The sequence below is a fragment of the Siniperca chuatsi genome, linkage group LG14 (genome assembly GCF_020085105.1).
Source record: "Siniperca chuatsi isolate FFG_IHB_CAS linkage group LG14, ASM2008510v1, whole genome shotgun sequence".
Taxonomy (NCBI): Eukaryota; Metazoa; Chordata; class Actinopteri; order Centrarchiformes; family Sinipercidae; genus Siniperca; species Siniperca chuatsi.
The window spans coordinates 17,750,921-17,767,625 of NC_058055.1; the positions used below are offsets into that span (position 1 = coordinate 17,750,921).

The 16,705-nt window shown below is 38.3% G+C and overlaps 1 protein-coding gene across 2 annotated transcripts in view; it reads left to right on the top strand.

The window, feature by feature from the left end:
- The first annotated feature begins 3,133 nt into the window (after positions 1-3,133).
- Positions 3,134-16,705, top strand: part of rad50 (RAD50 homolog, double strand break repair protein) — a 30,783-nt gene continuing 17,211 nt past the window's right edge. Inside the window, exons 1-17 of one of the 2 annotated variants that reach the window (XM_044223038.1) lie at positions 3,134-3,248; positions 5,259-5,315; positions 5,880-6,017; positions 6,266-6,349; positions 7,190-7,341; positions 7,467-7,652; positions 7,829-8,033; positions 8,721-8,849; positions 10,458-10,623; positions 11,000-11,058; positions 11,521-11,655; positions 11,982-12,188; positions 12,646-12,828; positions 13,125-13,282; positions 13,398-13,573; positions 14,139-14,376; positions 16,282-16,471. In XM_044223038.1, the coding sequence (XP_044078973.1) occupies positions 5,889-6,017; positions 6,266-6,349; positions 7,190-7,341; positions 7,467-7,652; positions 7,829-8,033; positions 8,721-8,849; positions 10,458-10,623; positions 11,000-11,058; positions 11,521-11,655; positions 11,982-12,188; positions 12,646-12,828; positions 13,125-13,282; positions 13,398-13,573; positions 14,139-14,376; positions 16,282-16,471 (2,397 nt within the window). In that variant the 5' untranslated portion in view covers positions 3,134-3,248; positions 5,259-5,315; positions 5,880-5,888. Of the gene's footprint in view, positions 3,249-3,505; positions 3,598-5,258; positions 5,316-5,879; positions 6,018-6,265; positions 6,350-7,189; positions 7,342-7,466; positions 7,653-7,828; positions 8,034-8,720; positions 8,850-10,457; positions 10,624-10,999; positions 11,059-11,520; positions 11,656-11,981; positions 12,189-12,645; positions 12,829-13,124; positions 13,283-13,397; positions 13,574-14,138; positions 14,377-16,281; positions 16,472-16,705 lie in introns of those variants that run through there. The other variant, XM_044223039.1, reaches the window with a different exon arrangement.

Genomic DNA, 16,705 nt, shown 5'->3' on the forward strand with positions numbered 1-16,705 from the left:
AGGGTGGCAAGAATAGGACAAGTCACTATTCATTGGATGCTAGGGAGATGAGAGGGAAATGTGGCTTTTCAGAACCCAATCCATCTCTATTTTTGGCTCAGAACCATCTTAAGGCCATTGGCCAAAATGGGCCCTCCTCAGAGCACTGAGTGGGGTAGAAATTCCAGAAAGTCGCTGAATAAGAAAAGATTGTTTTGAAAAACAGTTGCTTCTTAAAAACAAAAATGAATCGCTTTGAAGGATTACTGTTGGTTACTTTGCCGTGAAATGTATAATTTGCCACGCAAATGTATAATTTCACTCCATCACACACACAGCAGTCACACTCCAAGAGCACTCTGCTCTGATGCACCATCAAATCAATGAGCTTTTCTTCTTGTTTCATATCAACTCTCTCTCTCTCAAGATGTTTTCCAGCGAGTGGGCACCACAAGGCCGATTTGCCATCCAAACAGTCCTTTGGGGTTTAATGAAATATTGGCGCTGCAATTTTTGTAAAAAGGAGTTTGGAAAATGTCCAAAAACAGACAGTTCAGTGAAAGGTAAGTCTGTCAGTTCTGCGTCTGTGTCTACGACTGATGACTGCTGTTGGCTGTCAGTCCAACATTCCTTGTATTTATTTAAAAGAAAGATACAGCTTTTTCTAACAACCACTTTCTTTGTTGTTGTTGTGCTACGGTATCTACATTGTTTCCCTTCTAACTTCTTCCCCTTGCTCCTTTGAGCCGCCTTTCTTCTTCACAACTTTTCTCTCCTCCATCCTTACTTGCTCTCCCATCATATTTTGATGATAAGCAGGAGAGAACCAGCTGGTTCCTAGTTCATCCATGTGATTATTAAAAACGGCAAGTAAACCAATTCCATTAGCCATTTAGACAGGAAGGGTGACCGTGGGCATGTGGGATTAGGCTTTCACACTCAAACACATACACATAATAACACGCATACACATAACCTCCAGTGGTCCAACACAAGACACAAGGTCACGGCATTTTCATGTCGGGACAGGATGAAAATAGAAAGAGGGCCATGAGCTGGACAGACTGAGGCACAATGAGTCAGTGGGCTGATAACACAGGCAGACTGAATCAGTGGGCTGAAAGCAGAAGGTAGTTTGTGGGAGTGTGTGTGTGTATTCTTTCAAGGGGGAGAAAACAGAGAGGAAGTCAGAGAGATGATGTTCTCAGGTTTTTAGGGGGTTAGCTGCAGGTGGTGAACACCAGTCCTGCAGGTCCCTATGGACATCCGCAAACTTCAACCCCAAACACAGGCTCAAAATAACTCATGTCCCTTTATCCCAATTAGTTTTTTTCTCTCCCTCCCTTATGTACTTATTCATACCATCTGTTTTATTAATTCAGTGTTACTTAAGTACTGGAATGTGGAAGAAGAGCTCAGGAAATATATTGTTTAAAAAGGGAATATTCCTTGTCCTTGTAAATTTATAAATGGATTGTTCTTCTCTACCAAATTATACAAGTATGTATTGTACAGTTACATTCGGGATTGCAATCTATTGTAATTTATTATGGAAATTATGGAAATGTGTGTTAAACATATTCTGTTTACTGCTGAAGTAAGGCATCTCATCTGCATCTACCTGGCGTCTAATAACTGAGATACTGCATTGGCCAACAGCCTCACTAGAACTGTCACAACAATACTCTAATGTCTAGCAATATGAGGAGAGGAGAGGAGAAGAGAGGAGAAAGACTGTGGTGTGATCTGTGAGATTTGGCAGCAATGGCTTTTCCACAGGAAACACTGTCCTCTTGTGGTAAACGTTTTGAGATGAGAGCTTGTCAAGAACATATAAGAATAGGTCTACATCTGATTGGTAACATATGTTTAGCTAGGAGGACTCATCAGAATCAGTTCTGGGCTATGGAATCATATGCTTTATGTATATGTCAAATTAAAAACAGACAAAGTTAGTTATAATTATAGTTATAATTCAAGAACAAGCACTAAGACAAATTACAAACACGGTGATGGTGACGTACAAACATTTTCAGTGCAGTCAATGAACAAGCATTCCAAGACAAGAACAGTTTCAACTGTTTTGCTTTTCTTATATTTCTTAAAGGATAAGGCTGAGTGTCACCAAAGACACAGGCAATACTTGATATAGCTTATTCTTTTGTACGATGGACCTCAATTCAGTCCAAAAACTATTTAAAACACATAAATAAGCCACACTGTTGCAATGGGTCACATGCTTTTTCATTATGGTGAAAATGGGCACTGTAGTTTATTGTGAGTCGATCCCACCTCCCACCCCTGCTGATAATAGTCCCAAACAAAATGCACTATGTACTCCTGTTTTAAGTATCGTCTCCTAAAACTACAGTGCCCAGCTGTTTTAGGAAATTACTTTAAAAAAGAGTTGCATCTTCACTGGGAACCAGTGGGCTGAGTGAGTGTCACAGAGTGTATTGAAGTCGTAAAGTATTGAGAGATGGACTAATGCATTGTTGGTTTTGGTCTTTTCATGGGATTTGTTGACAATAAAAAAGAAACAAATGAATAACACCACATTTTATGGATGCAAGACAATCGTTTTAGGGGTTTTGTTTTTGCAATGTCTTAATACAGCTTCATAATTCTTCCACTGCAGCAGCTGAAAGGATGTTATATTTTAAATGTCAGTCAGAATATAAGGGGTGGGATATTTTAGGTTTTTAGGGATTGCATACAAGTATTACATGGGGATTAGGTAGCAGAAAAGTTTTCAAAGAGCCCTCAAAAGCAGGCAATATTCAGATAGAGATTAGCATGTACAGAGCAGAGGCTAAATGGAAAACAAAAGCCTCAACAAAACAGGAAACAAGAAGAGTGAAAAAGAAAAGACCTTCGTTTGATCAGAAATAACTCAATGAGTTTGCCCCGGTCACCACAGAAGAAGATTGAGCCGAGCCAACCCTTGGTTAGAGAAATAGAATGAATAGAAGAAGCTCTTGCAATTATACATTAGTAATTCCTTCCTTTAGAGCAGTTTAAATCACTTCCAATAAATAGTTGATGAAGTCATTGTGTAACATTAACATTCATTTCATGTGTGGGCAGCGCAGTGATATGGGACAGGGCAGGAGGATATTCGTCGAGTGGGAATAACCTTTCTATACATTCATGTTCTATGTCCACGTTCCTACTCCCGGAAGTCAGAAGTCGCCGCTTTTCACGTCACATTCCCCACAGCGCGAAAACTGTACTTGCACTTTTGAGGTTCGAATCAATAACAGTTTGAGGTGAGTTGGATTCATAGCATACATGCGGCTAGCGATAGCTGCTACTAACATAAACCATTCTTGTTTTGTTGCACGGAGGAGCACTCTGTCGCTGACGTTAACTGTCAAACACGGCAACGTAGCATATAGCCAAACTTACGTTGTTAGCTAGTCTGCTGAGTTGACAGGTAACGTTAACCTAGCTAACTTAGCTAGCGTGTTTAACATCAGGTCATAAAAAACGTATTCGCTTGTTAAACATAATAATCCCGTCTCTAAAACCATTAGCTCAGTAATATGGAGTTTTTCTAGATTTATTGTTTAACCTACATTGAAGTTCGGAAAGTAACGTCAGTAAGTCACTGTTTTGGTAAGACCATTATTTGTGTAACTTATTTAACTTTAACGTTATATTACACTTTATTTTTTCACATCTAGAACTCCGCTACATTTCCAGAATGAATTAATGATCTTAACTTAATGAAACTGTGCACTTTATGACACAACCAAGATAAGGAACGTAAAACACAATATAATTTCACATTCGGCCAGAGTTCCCAATCCTTTTTCATACCAAGACTAAAGTAAATATACTGGACATGTTTAGGCTAAGCTCTTCTTGGGTCCCATTTCGGGAACCACTGGTACATCATAAGTAGTATTAAAGAAAACTGAACTGCCTGCAGTGCTGAGTGGTCGACATAGTGGTGGCTTGTTAGCAGAAACATTACTGTAAATGTAATGTAATGTACTGTACTATCAATGACTTGTGCCAAGTGAATGTTGACTGCCATTCAAGGCAAGGCAGATTTATTTGTATAGCACCTTTCAACAACAAGGCAATTCAAAGTGCTTTGCATGAGACCTAAAGGCGTTAAGATATACAAGAAACACAAATAGAATTTTAAATATTTAAAACACAGTAAAATAGAAGATTACAATGTACTAAAATAGAATAAGAGAGATTAAACAGTAGAATAAAAATGAATTGAACTTAATAATATAAATTTAAAAAAATAACAGAGACTTCAAGTTTTCTGGGAGTTTGTTCCAGATATTTGGTGTATAAACATGAATGCTGCTTCTCTTTGTTTAGTTTTGACTCTGGGGACAGTAAAAAGACCTGTCTCAGACAATCTGAGAGGTCTGGACGGTTCATAACGGAGCAGCAGATCAGAAATGTATTTTGGCTCAAGGTGATGGTCGGCTGATTTTGTAATTGTCTTAATGTGGATGTTGAAATGTAGGTCTGAGTCCATGACTACACCAATATTTCTGGCTTGGTTTGTGGTCTTTAACATTAGTGACTGAAGCTGAGCACTGACTTTTAATTGTTCTTCTTTGGGTTGAAAGGCATTCATTTCAGTTTTATCTTTGTTCATCTGGAGGAAAATTTGGCATATCTAATCACTGATTTGTTTGGTGCACTTGCTCAGTGCTTGTATGGGACCAACATCACCTGCTGATATTGTTATATAAATCTGTGCGTTGTCTGTGTAATTATGGTAAGATATTTGTATCTGCGCTAGTGGGAGCATGTATGTTGAACAGAAGATGCCCAAGAATGGAGCCTTGGGGGGACTCTACACTTGTATGCATAATTACAGATTGACACAAAATAGTCCCTGTCTCTTAAATAGGTTTACTATTCCTATTTAGTTTTTTTAAGTTATTAAACAAAATGGCAACTCCACCTCCTTTATTATGCACTCTAGCTTTGCTCATATAACTGAAGTTGGGAGGGGTTGACTCAATAAGAACAGCTGCACTGTTGTCTTGTTCGAGCCAAGTTTCAGTTTAAAACATCAAATCAAGATTGTGCTTGATAATTAAATCGTTAATTAAAAATGATTTCCCTGCCAGCGACCTGCCATTTAATAAAGTTTAATTTAGTGTGTTAAAAGCATTCTTTGCCACTTTAAATTTTTTTTGTGAAGACAGACTGTGGGTGGCAAGTAATTGATATCAAATTTGATAAATCTGCAGATTTATTTGAGTACATTTTGTTCACTCTGCTACTTATCAAAACAGGAACAGGAACACGAAGTCCAGAAGAAGAGCTTGCTTCAGTCAAAAGTACATAACAAGGTGGGAATAACTAATGTCACTTCTAACTGCTAGGAGAAACACAATCCTTTGCCCACCTGCCTTGACTGTGTCCAATGTTGCTGAGTCAAAAATTCCTCTTCAAACCAATTTCACATTCAGTATAATATTTTGCCTCTTTCAAAATTATAACTAATGAAGGCATACAGAGTAATTTGGGATGAGTTTCCACTGTGAGGTGAAAAATGTACCAAATTGTTTGTAAATCAGTTGGTGGTCCCATAGTTGACTGTTCTATGACTAATACAGCAGCTCAAAAATATCTTTTTGAGGTGCAAACTGACAGCAACTTCAAACCCAAATGCCACAGTCAACTGCAGCAGATCAACTGATACCACTGCAAACCACGATACACCTATTCGTCAGTCAATGTAGCTCCAGCTGAATTTTAAGGTGGCATTGCGAATTAGAAGTCAATATTTGTCCACTGTTGTGATATGTTCTTCAGTTGATCTCACAGTGGCATGGTTTGTCCTGTTTTCATCACTGCTGCTGATTTAAATCATGTGTTCTTCTTCTCTCTCTCTCTCTCTCTCTCTTTTTCAGAAAGCAAAAATGTCAAAGATAGACAAGATGAGCATCCTAGGGGTGAGGAGCTTTGGTATTGAGGATAAAGACAAACAAGTCATCTCTTTCTTCAATCCTCTGACTGTGCTGGTTGGACCCAACGGAGCAGGAAAAACGGTATAACAACATGAGCAAAAGTTGACTGTGTAGCATGACCTGTAGAAAATTAACAAGAAAGCTGACAGTATGCCTTTGTGATGACCCATGCATTGGGATTAGGTTAGCTGGCCTGATGATTTGTTCTCTTTTTCTTGTATTTTGCGAGTAGCCACATCAAAAGTTGGTTACAATATTTCAAAAGGATAAGTGCATCTCTCATGGTTTAATTCTTGTACAATATGACCCTTTTCTTTTTTTGTTTCCAGACTATTATTGAGTGCCTTAAGTATGCAACATCAGGAGAACTTCCCCCTGGTTCTAAAGGAGGTGCTTTTGTTCATGATCCAAAGGTGAGCTCCCTCTCTTGTATCAGTGAATTACCGTAGCTTGTTTATAATTTTTTTGAGCAATTTTCTTTGGGATGTCAGTATCCACAATACTTGAGTGCTAGTTATGCAGGGATAATACAATTTCCACCAGTCCACCGTATTTTATTCATACTTTGAAAATGCCCCGTTTCTTAAATTTGCCCCGTTTCACACACTATTGTGTAGTCTCATTTGTTAACTGAAAATGATATAATAAAAATATCAAATATTTTAAGAATTAAATTGTTTAAATATACCCAGTTATCCTAACATTTCAGATTATAAGTTCTTATATTTGATCTGATTAGTCTATTAATTTCACTATTTCAGTGATAGTCCTCATACCAGAGACAGAATACTTACTTAAAATGAAGCAATGATTGACTTCTAAGACTGATTACGACTTATTGGATGGATCTGCGCCAATTTGTGACAGTTTTGTTATTACAATAAGCTCATTTGTTTTATCCTATTTTAATACTAACATAATAAAACAAAAATGTAAAGCAGTCAGTCAGAAGTGCAATGTGCATCAAAAGTCCTATACTCCTGCGCGAAACATCTTTATCAGTATGTGAGAAATTCATATACTACAAATCCTGTCAGTTCTTACGTGAGATTTATGCAATTAAGAATGAAAGTTAATTTGTACTCATACTTCATACTCTATATTTTCACAAAAATCTCATTATTCTTTTCTGTTCTTGTTTAAGATCCTTTGTGGAACTAATTTTACATGAACAGAGTATTTTCTTGTCCCTGTCAGATGAGGATTACAGAGACTATCTTTTTTAAAGTTAGTTCATGCTGTGTGAATTCCAGGACGCCCATGAGACAGATGTGCGAGCACAGATTCGACTCTTATTCACCGACGTCAACGGAGAGAAAATGACTATCCAACGCTCCATGTCCTGCACTCAGAAGGCAAAGAACTACTCCTTCAAAAGCTTGGAGCAGGTCATTATGAGAAAAAGGTAAGCCGCAGTCTCAAGTTTCTTTCCTCTTTTTGTATAATATTGACAAAATCTGTTTTTCAGAACTGATATTAATGTTACATGACCCCTTTCTTGACATGAAACCTCCATCATCGTTCATCCAGAGATGGTGAGATGGTGAGCCTGTCATCAAAGTGTGGTGATCTGGATCGAGAGATGATTTCTTCACTGGGTGTGTCGAAGCCTGTGCTGAATCATGTCATCTTTTGTCACCAAGAAGAGTCTAACTGGCCACTTAGTGAAGGCAAAGCACTCAAAGACAAGTTTGACTCGATCTTCGCTGCAACCAAGTAAAGCCAACTCATTCTTACATGTTTATCTTTTTTTTTTTACGTGAAAGCATCACATTACCAAAAAATTAATTCAAAGCAAACATGTACCTAAGTAAAAATATTAACCTACATATGCCATTCAGATATTGCCATTAGAAGAACTCTGTATTACTATCTCTTTGTGTTTCTCCCAGGTATATCAAAGCTCTGGAGACAATGCGTCAGCTGCGTCTCAAACAGAGTCACACAGTCAAAGAGTGTCAGGTGGAGCTGCGCTACCTGAAGCAGAACAAAGAGAAAGCCCAGCAGATTAGAGAGACTGTTGCCACCAAGGAGGCTCAGCTGATGGCCTCTAAAGACAGCATCCAGCAGATAGAGAGCCAGATTGATCCACTGGAGGTTGGTTGACGTACGTTTGTGTGTATGTTGATATACATGTTTAAAGACAAAGCCAATAAACGATGGTGCAGGTGAGAGATTTTTCACAAAATTCTGTTCTCAAATGCAAATATGATTTGATTTTTATTATTGTGAGATTACACATACCCTGGAATTTTATATAAAGTTGTGTAAGCATGTTTCTTTGCATGAAACACATTGAGGGATGCATTGATAAATCAATAGACCACTTGTATTTATCTAATAATTTCACTGCTAGCACAGTATTTGATAGTAGACTGTCAATTGTGTCACTTGCTTAAATGACTGGATAGATAGGCATCTCTGACAAAAAAGCAAGCTGTTTTGGACCTTTGTTTTCAGTAAGATTCTTACAACAACGTTTATTGATATGATATAGATAGAACTGTAACTAACTGTCGTTTTTCACTTTTTTTTATTGATTAATACACTATTGAATATCAAAATAATGGTAGATCCCCATCACAAGTCAAGTTAACTATGTGACACAAAGAAAAGTTAATGTTTTCATTTTATGGCTGTAATCAACAAATATGTTGTAATTGACCTAACAAACATTTTAGATATTTTACTATAACGATTAGTTGCACAATATCACATGATTTAAGCCATATATATAACAACAGTGTCCATTATGTTGTTAATTAACTTTATAATAATTTTCAGAATCGACTGACAAATATTGACATGAAACTGGGGAAAGTGATGAAACTGGACAACGACATCAAGGCTTTAGACAGCAGGAAGAAACAGATGGAGGAGGACAACAAGGAGCTGGAGGAAACAATGGAACAGGTAACATAAAAAAAATGTAATACATACACATGTAAACAAACATGAGTTATTTATTTTTCTGATGGTAAAATGGAAAATTAATCATTTGGTGGAGAGCTTGAATAGGAATGAGAAACAGAAATGAAGGAAGGAAACACTGGTACCAGCACCAAAATCACTGCTCACCCTCCACAGATACCACTAATTTTGGAGGCAGCACATTGGCTAAAATATTTTGGAAAACCTGACAAGATGCTTAAAAGATAATTAAGGATGGATAAAAACAGAATGAGATAGATAATGAAATGTATTAACAAAGATGATGAAAAAAGAGGAAAACACAGCAGGTATCCGTATTTGTGTCTCTGAGGGTTTTTTTAGTTAAACACCTGCTTAATAATACCCCAGACTCCACTCTGTATGAAGTATCATTAACCTAAATGGGAAACTAAGACTAAGACTGCAGATGGTGCATGAGGTTGTTGTAATTCTGTAATGACAAGCCAGTTCATCACTGGCCTATATAGATATGAATGTCTTTTACGACTGCTGGATGTTTCTGCTCCTCTGCCTTACAGGCGCCAGGAATCTCTTCCATCTGTTTGGGGCTTCTCAGTTGTGTTTGTGTCTGTGTTTGAAGAGTGTTTGTTTTTGTTTGAGAGTGACAGCATCAGCAACTGAGTGCTCTTTTATGTGTGTGTTGTCACATGTTTTTTGGTGAGTGAGGTGAATTATCAGTGTGATTAGGCCACAATAATTACATTATCGACTTATCATACAATATGTACTCATCGCCTGTCATGATATCGACTTATCGTAAATGAACATGACATTGATCATTTTTGCTGACCTGAAGAATGTCACCAACATTTTTGCAAACATGATTCCAGAATAAACAGCAGGGTTTTCCCTACCATTACTATATTGCCTGTTAAGGAATGAATGACTCTATAGCCTACCCCTGTGCCAAATGTCAGAGAGTCCATTTTATTTATTGTTTTGGATGTTTGATTTTATTTATGATTTTTTTCACATTCCAATTCCAATGTCTGAATATTCTTAAGAATTTAAAATTAATTAAAAGGGTGTACTTGTATTATTATGCTTTTCATCATATCAGTGGCATAAAATGGTCTTAAAATGACAATAATATCATTCACCGTAATTATTTCTCGGACAATGTATCGTCCAACAAAAGTAGTTATCGTGACAGTGTGATAACATGACTAAGGTGCTTTGAGTGAAGAATAATTTAGTGTTTGTCAGAATTATGACCACAGTGACCACTTGCTTTCTGTTGGAAAGTGGTTGTAGTCATTTGTTTCTCCCCTGGAGATCAAACATGAAAATATAAATCAGAATAGTGGGTGGAGTGACTTAAGTAGTTGCACTAATGCCTTGCATGTAATGTAGTAATGATATAATGCTCTTACTGTATGCAGGCATTGTTACACCTGAAGTAGGTATATGCTGTGTCTTTTATCCAGATCATTTTTAAAGATCCATTGGTACATATATTTTAATCATGGAAGGCCCCAGTGTAGTCAAACCTCTGACCCTGACAGTTTGCTAAGTTGTACTCATTGAGCTTCAGAGCCACTCTGAGCCAGTGAACTGTGTATGCGGTAGGTGTTCCAGGGTTCAGATGAGCAGCTGCAGGACATTTACCAGAACCACCAGAGGACGGTGAGGGAGAAGGAGCGGAGGCTGACAGACTGCCAGAAGGAGCTGGAGAGAGCTGGTCGCGAGTGTCAGAGACTTAATAGAGTCAAGGCTGATCTTCTGGTAGAACAAGGTACACACACCTGCACACGTACCAGTCTATGTACTAGGGTAACTAATCGACTTTTTAAAATTGTGTCCAAAATAGAATTTTGTCTGACTTTTAAAGCACACCTTACACCCTTATGCAATAATTGAATATACTGTTTTCTTGATCTCTTTTTGTTGCAGCTTTTTTTTGATAGTATACATCCATGAGCGCACTGGCACAGTATCAGAATCAATCCTAGAAACAAGTCCTGAAAGGATTTGAAATACTCCAACCTTGGAGTTACTTCAAGAAAAAGAAAAAAATTGTGATAGATAAATAGAAGGATGGGCAGACAGGTGGATAAAGAGAGGTATTTCCTGAAGACTAAATCAGCTGCCTTCCCTCTCTCTTTTCCCAGGTCGTCTACAGCTGGAGGCTGACCGCCACACTCAAAACATCAAGAACCGTGATACTCAGGTGAGACAGAACAATTGATCTCTGCACTTCTACTGCAGCACTGAACACACTCTTAGTTGTTTGTTTGGAAGGGGTGCACCCACATTTTTGATGACATCTAGCTCTTGTTCCGATGGAGGTCGAATGTACTTATTGTATGTCGTTTTGAACAAAAGTGTCTGCCAAATGAATGTAATGTAACTCCATCACTCCAGCCAGCACTGTCAGTTTTACTAATGGTCCCTTCATTTCTCTAATATAAATAAAGGAGCAAAAACTGTTAGTGGTTTGTAATAAATTGAAAATTACTTACAAAATGTAAGAGTGCCATTATTTTAATTCAGTGCATGTACTGTACCTAAAGATAAAAAAAACAGTTAACCATTTATTACAAAATGATAAATATACTGTATACCACCAGCAAGGGTCACTCAGGGTCACTGTAAACTTGTTTGATACTCACATACAGTATCTCTTTCTCAGGTTCGCTCTTTGTCATCCTATCTGGAGATGGAGGGTTATGACCGACTGCCCTTCACCACTCTTCAGCTTGAGAGCTTTCATTGTCACATCAATCAGAGACTGGAGCAGGAAAAAGAGACCGCCAGTCAGGTTATGGTACGAAATGCTACAAATAATAATGATTGCATTATGATGTTATAATTTAATTGTTACTAATTTAATTGTTAATAATTATTTAATAATAAAATAATTTAAGATAAAATCACAGCAGATATATCCATATCTATTATTATTTTTGTATCCCTGGTATTTAATACTAATCAGCAGCTTCCTTAAATTTCAATAATCACATTTTCCTTAAAATTTCCTTAAATTTCAATTCTACCTGCAAGAAAGACTTTCAGTAACAGTCAGATCACGAATAAATGTGCTGTTCATGATTGTAATGCCTGATTCCTCCTCTTATTATTCTGTCCACTCAGGCGGACCTGCAGGAAAAGGAGCAGCAGAAGCAGCAGTCCATTGATGAAATGAGGGATAAGAAGACTGGCCTGGAGAGAACCGTGGAGTTGAAGAGAGACCTGCAAGGAAAGAAGCAGCAAGAACTAAGGAACGTCAGGGCAGAGCTGCAGAGGCTGGAGGGATCATCTAGCCGACTGCAAGAACTGGAGAATGAACTGGCTAAAGTGGTGAGTATACACACAATGGCTATGAGGTGGTGTGAATTTTAACAGGTCGTAAGTCACTCTCCCCTCTCCTTTCCAGCTGGATAAGTTTGTAAAATACTGTCAGCAGTCAATACTGTAAAATAATAAGGATCAGCTATATGGATGTGTACATGACTGTCAGCTTGTTTCATACATTTCTTTCCAGGAGCATTAAAGAAAGATTATTTGTATGAAGTTTTTTTAGATTGTATATATTTAAGTATTTTTTACAGGAAGTATTTATCTCGCAAGATACTTCTAAACCACTGAATTCATTTTAAAATACAACTCAAACATAACATACAGTTCCCTTTTATCCTTATGTACCATGTGTTCTGATTGTACTACTGTGTGTGTGTGTGTGTGTGTGTGTGTGTGTGTGTGTGTGTGTGTGTGTGTGTGTGTGTGTGTGTGTGTGTGTGTGTGTTTTCCTCTTTAGGAGCGTGAACTGCAGAGCGCAGTTCAGAGCTCCAACGTGGAGGAGCTGAAGGCTGAGGTTGTGGAGCTCCAGAGAGAAAAGGCTGAACTTGACTGCACACAGAGACAGCTCGACAAAGAGATGGAGATGCTCAACACACACACCACCGCACGCACGCAGATGGACATGCTGAAAAGGGACAAGGTGATGTGCAACCTAGGTTCACTGGAAGGCAACTGGTGTTGAACATTCTTCCCCTCTCTGGTGTCAGACTTGAGCCTCTCACACTATGAAAGTGCTACAAAAAAAAAACTTTAAACACACATATACTATACTATTTCTTCTTCCTCTCTCTTTCCCCCCTCTGAGTAAAACTTGAGTGACCCTTGCTGGTGGTAATTTAACCGTGTGTGCTCATCTCCCCTTCTTCCTTACCTGCTCCTGTGGTCTTTCCTTTCTCTGTTGGCTCTCCTCTCATCTTTCCTCTTTCGTTCCTCCAGACAGAGAAGGACGAGCAGGTGCGTAAGATCAAGTCTCGTCACAGTGAGGATCTGGTGTCATTGCTGGGCCACTTTCCCAACAAGAGAGAGCTGGAGGACTGGATCTATGCAAAGTCTAAGGAAATCAACAGTACTAGGGACAGACTTGCCAAACTCAAGTTAGTAAGATTTTATTTACATTAAAGCTCACACATGATAAAAGAAAATGTGTGTGGGGGGGAAATCACTTTCTGTGGCGCTCACAAGTATTATCATGATTTTCATAATTCTCAGTAAGGACCTGGCATCAAGTGAGCAGAATAAAAGCCACATTGCTGCTGAGGTACGGAAGAAGGAGCAGCAGTTAGCCAGCGACGAAGAGAAGTTCTTCAATGTGTGTGGCAGTCAGGATCTGGAGCAGGACCTGAGCAAACTGCAAGAAGATCTGGAGAAGGTCTCCAAACAAAGAGGTGAATGCTCCGAAAAAGAAATTAGAAGGAGCTTCTTGGCATAGACACAAATAGTACTCTAGACTTGGAGAAGACCTTCAAACAGAGAGGTGTAACAAAAAAAGAAGCGCCTAACCTCATCGTGGATGAATATAATTGAAACCATCACTGTGTCACAGACTAAACTTTGTATTTAAGCGCCTCCAAAAGTCATTGGCTTACCTTGTGTACAATATTTACCACTATTTTGTTTGAGTGTCCATAGCATGTACACCATTTTTTTATAACATACCACAATGCAATGATTGCCATTTGATGTGAGTTACATTTATGTGACCCTACACCTGTCATTGATGATGGTAAAGACAGTACCAGAATCCCATTTTCATTTTGTAATGGCCTTTTATTGTATCTAGTTTCAGTATTGTTAGCGTTGATCTCTCTGCTTGGAGAAAAACAACCAAGGAGCTGATTACTGTGTAACAGACATAGGTCAAATAGCAGTTGAAGTCATGCATGTGCTCATTTTAACCTCCATAGTAAAGTCATAAATTTGTTCTCTCTTCCTCTTCCTCTGTTTTTATAGCCATGTTAGCTGGAGCCACAGCAGTCTACACCCAGTTCATCAGCCAGCTTACAGAGGAGAGAGAGCCCTGCTGCCCTGTGTGCCAGCGGACGTTCCCCTCAGAGTCTGATCTGCAGGAAGTTATCAGTGACATGCAGTCCAAACTACGCCTGGTGCCAGACAAGCTGAAAAATACAGAGCAGGACCTGAAGAGAAAGGAGAGGAAGAAGGATGAAATGATGGCTCTCAGACCTGTCAGGTATGGAGAAAGCTGGCTTTGGAAAGACAGAGATTGTGTAGAAGTGTACTGGAAATTAAAAAAAAATAAAAAATTTACTTTCAAATAGGGCTGCAACTAAAAACGTCAGTATGCTTCGAACAAAGTGCTTGTTGGATCACTGAACAGTGTCTGTAATTTTCCAAATCTGACAAGCACACCCACTTCACGCAGCCATTGGCCTGGTGTGCGAAGGTGTGAAAATATGCAGCATTTTAACTTCTGCCTTTGTGGAGAAACAGTCAAAAATGTATGCCGTTATTTTAGGTATTTTCATGTCTCACCCCTCTCTATGACTGCAGGCTTTTCGTCTCGTCTTTGAGTGTGGTCATTGACTCTTACACTTGTACTTTGGGGCCTTAGACCAAAAACAGGTATCAGGTTGGCACTACAACAAGGAAGCAGTGGCATTATATAAAGCACAATATAAAACCAGCACACACTTAGGAAGGCTCAGACATGTCAGGTGTTGTGTCCATGAACACATTTAAATCAGCTTGAGCATCATCTTTACTAGTGGACATGGTTCCTCATTTTAGAGTCTTACACTAGGGTACATGAATTACCCATGATCAAGACAATTTAAAACGGTAAACTAAAATTGTCAAAAAAAAATCTGTGATGTACTCATCCAGTTGTTACATACAACAGACTGTAGACTTGCTTGTCACACTAAAAATAGATATTCAGTTCTGTGTTCATTCAAGCAGTATGGCATGTAGAGAAAGGAGGACAAGTTCTCACCAGATCACTGGGGCAAACATAGTATTCCATATTTTAAAAACTAAATCTGTGTTTGTCATCTAAATAAGTGTGCTACTGCTGTTTGGACTATTCAGAATTTATTTTCATCGTTTTTCAAAACTTGTTTCATATCCCAAATAGACTATCTGTGTATTTGGTGATTGTTCTTTACACCATTCACACTTATGTGAGTGTGTGAAATTAACTCTGTGGAGTACAAATCATTGTCTCATTCAATTGGTGTGTGTTTTTAGATTAAGAGAATAAAAATGAACAACTTCTTGTCCTTTTTTTCATTTGTTTGTTTAATAGAGTAGAGTGCAGGTTTTATGACTTTAGATCACTAGATGGAGCTAGAATCTCATATGACTGAGATTTTATCTGGTCCTCTTCATTGACTATGACCTGAGCAGAGCCCCACAGTTGAGAGTGTAGTGACCCTGCAGCTACTCCCTTTATTTAAAAAAAAAAAAAAAAAAAAAAAAAAAAAAAAAAATTCTAACCTTTCAACAAGTGTGATAATATTCAGAGCAACTGAACCTATTGAAATTGCAAAGGGAAACTCATTCAGAAGAAACAAATATGCAAAGTACAAAGCATAAATACATTTTAATTGATAGACCTCCCCAAAAATGCCTAACACAAACATATTTTTGGGGCATGGTGTACTCAAGTAAACACCTACCTTGTGGTTCAGGGTTATAGGAAGCTCAAGTTAGACATAATTTTATTTTTCACTAAAATATTCTATTCACAAGATCAACTTGGTTTTTCCAGAGCTCTCTCTTGTGGATGTCATCAGCAAGTAAGAGGACCATTTTATAAGATTATTTTGTCAAGCTGCCATTTCCAAAGTTAAGAATGAATCTTCAATAGCTTAAATAAACAAAATCAAGCAGGGACAATTCTGGAATACACCCGGCAGAATGACAGACATTTCATATAAAATCCATTTACTGAGTGTGGCCAAAAAGTGAAATAGGCCTTTCATCCATCCACAGGAGTCCTCAGAGAAAACTGTTCCCTGAATAACCGCAGGGAGACAAAGAAGAGAGAGTGTTGGATGACAGTATCTAAATAAATGCAACATACAACTTTATTCTCTGGTCAAAGAATATTTCTGTTCTCTTTCATACTTCCCAGGCAGTCCATTGTACTGTTTCAGGAAAAGGAGTTGCCTGAGTTGAGAAACCGCCTGCAGACTGTGAACAGGGAAATTGAGAGGCTGAAAGGTGATGTGGAGGAGCAGGAGACTCTGCTTGGTACCCTGATGTCAGAGGAGGAAACGGCCAAGGCCTGCCTGCAGGACATATCTCTCATGGACAGATACCTGGTACCATCCTCCTGTCTGTCTCACTCTTTTTGACCACCTCTGTCTCTTTCCGTCCTGTACACTCCGACCAATTCCTGGCTGTGCCTTTCCTTTCTTTCACTTTTAATCTTTCCACCTTAGTACATCCCCTCTTCCTCCAGATGAAACCTATAAGACTCTTTTCTTTTTTTTTCCTGATATCAAAGTTGCAAATAACAGTAGCTTCGAACATGAAAAGTGATAAAATTGACATTT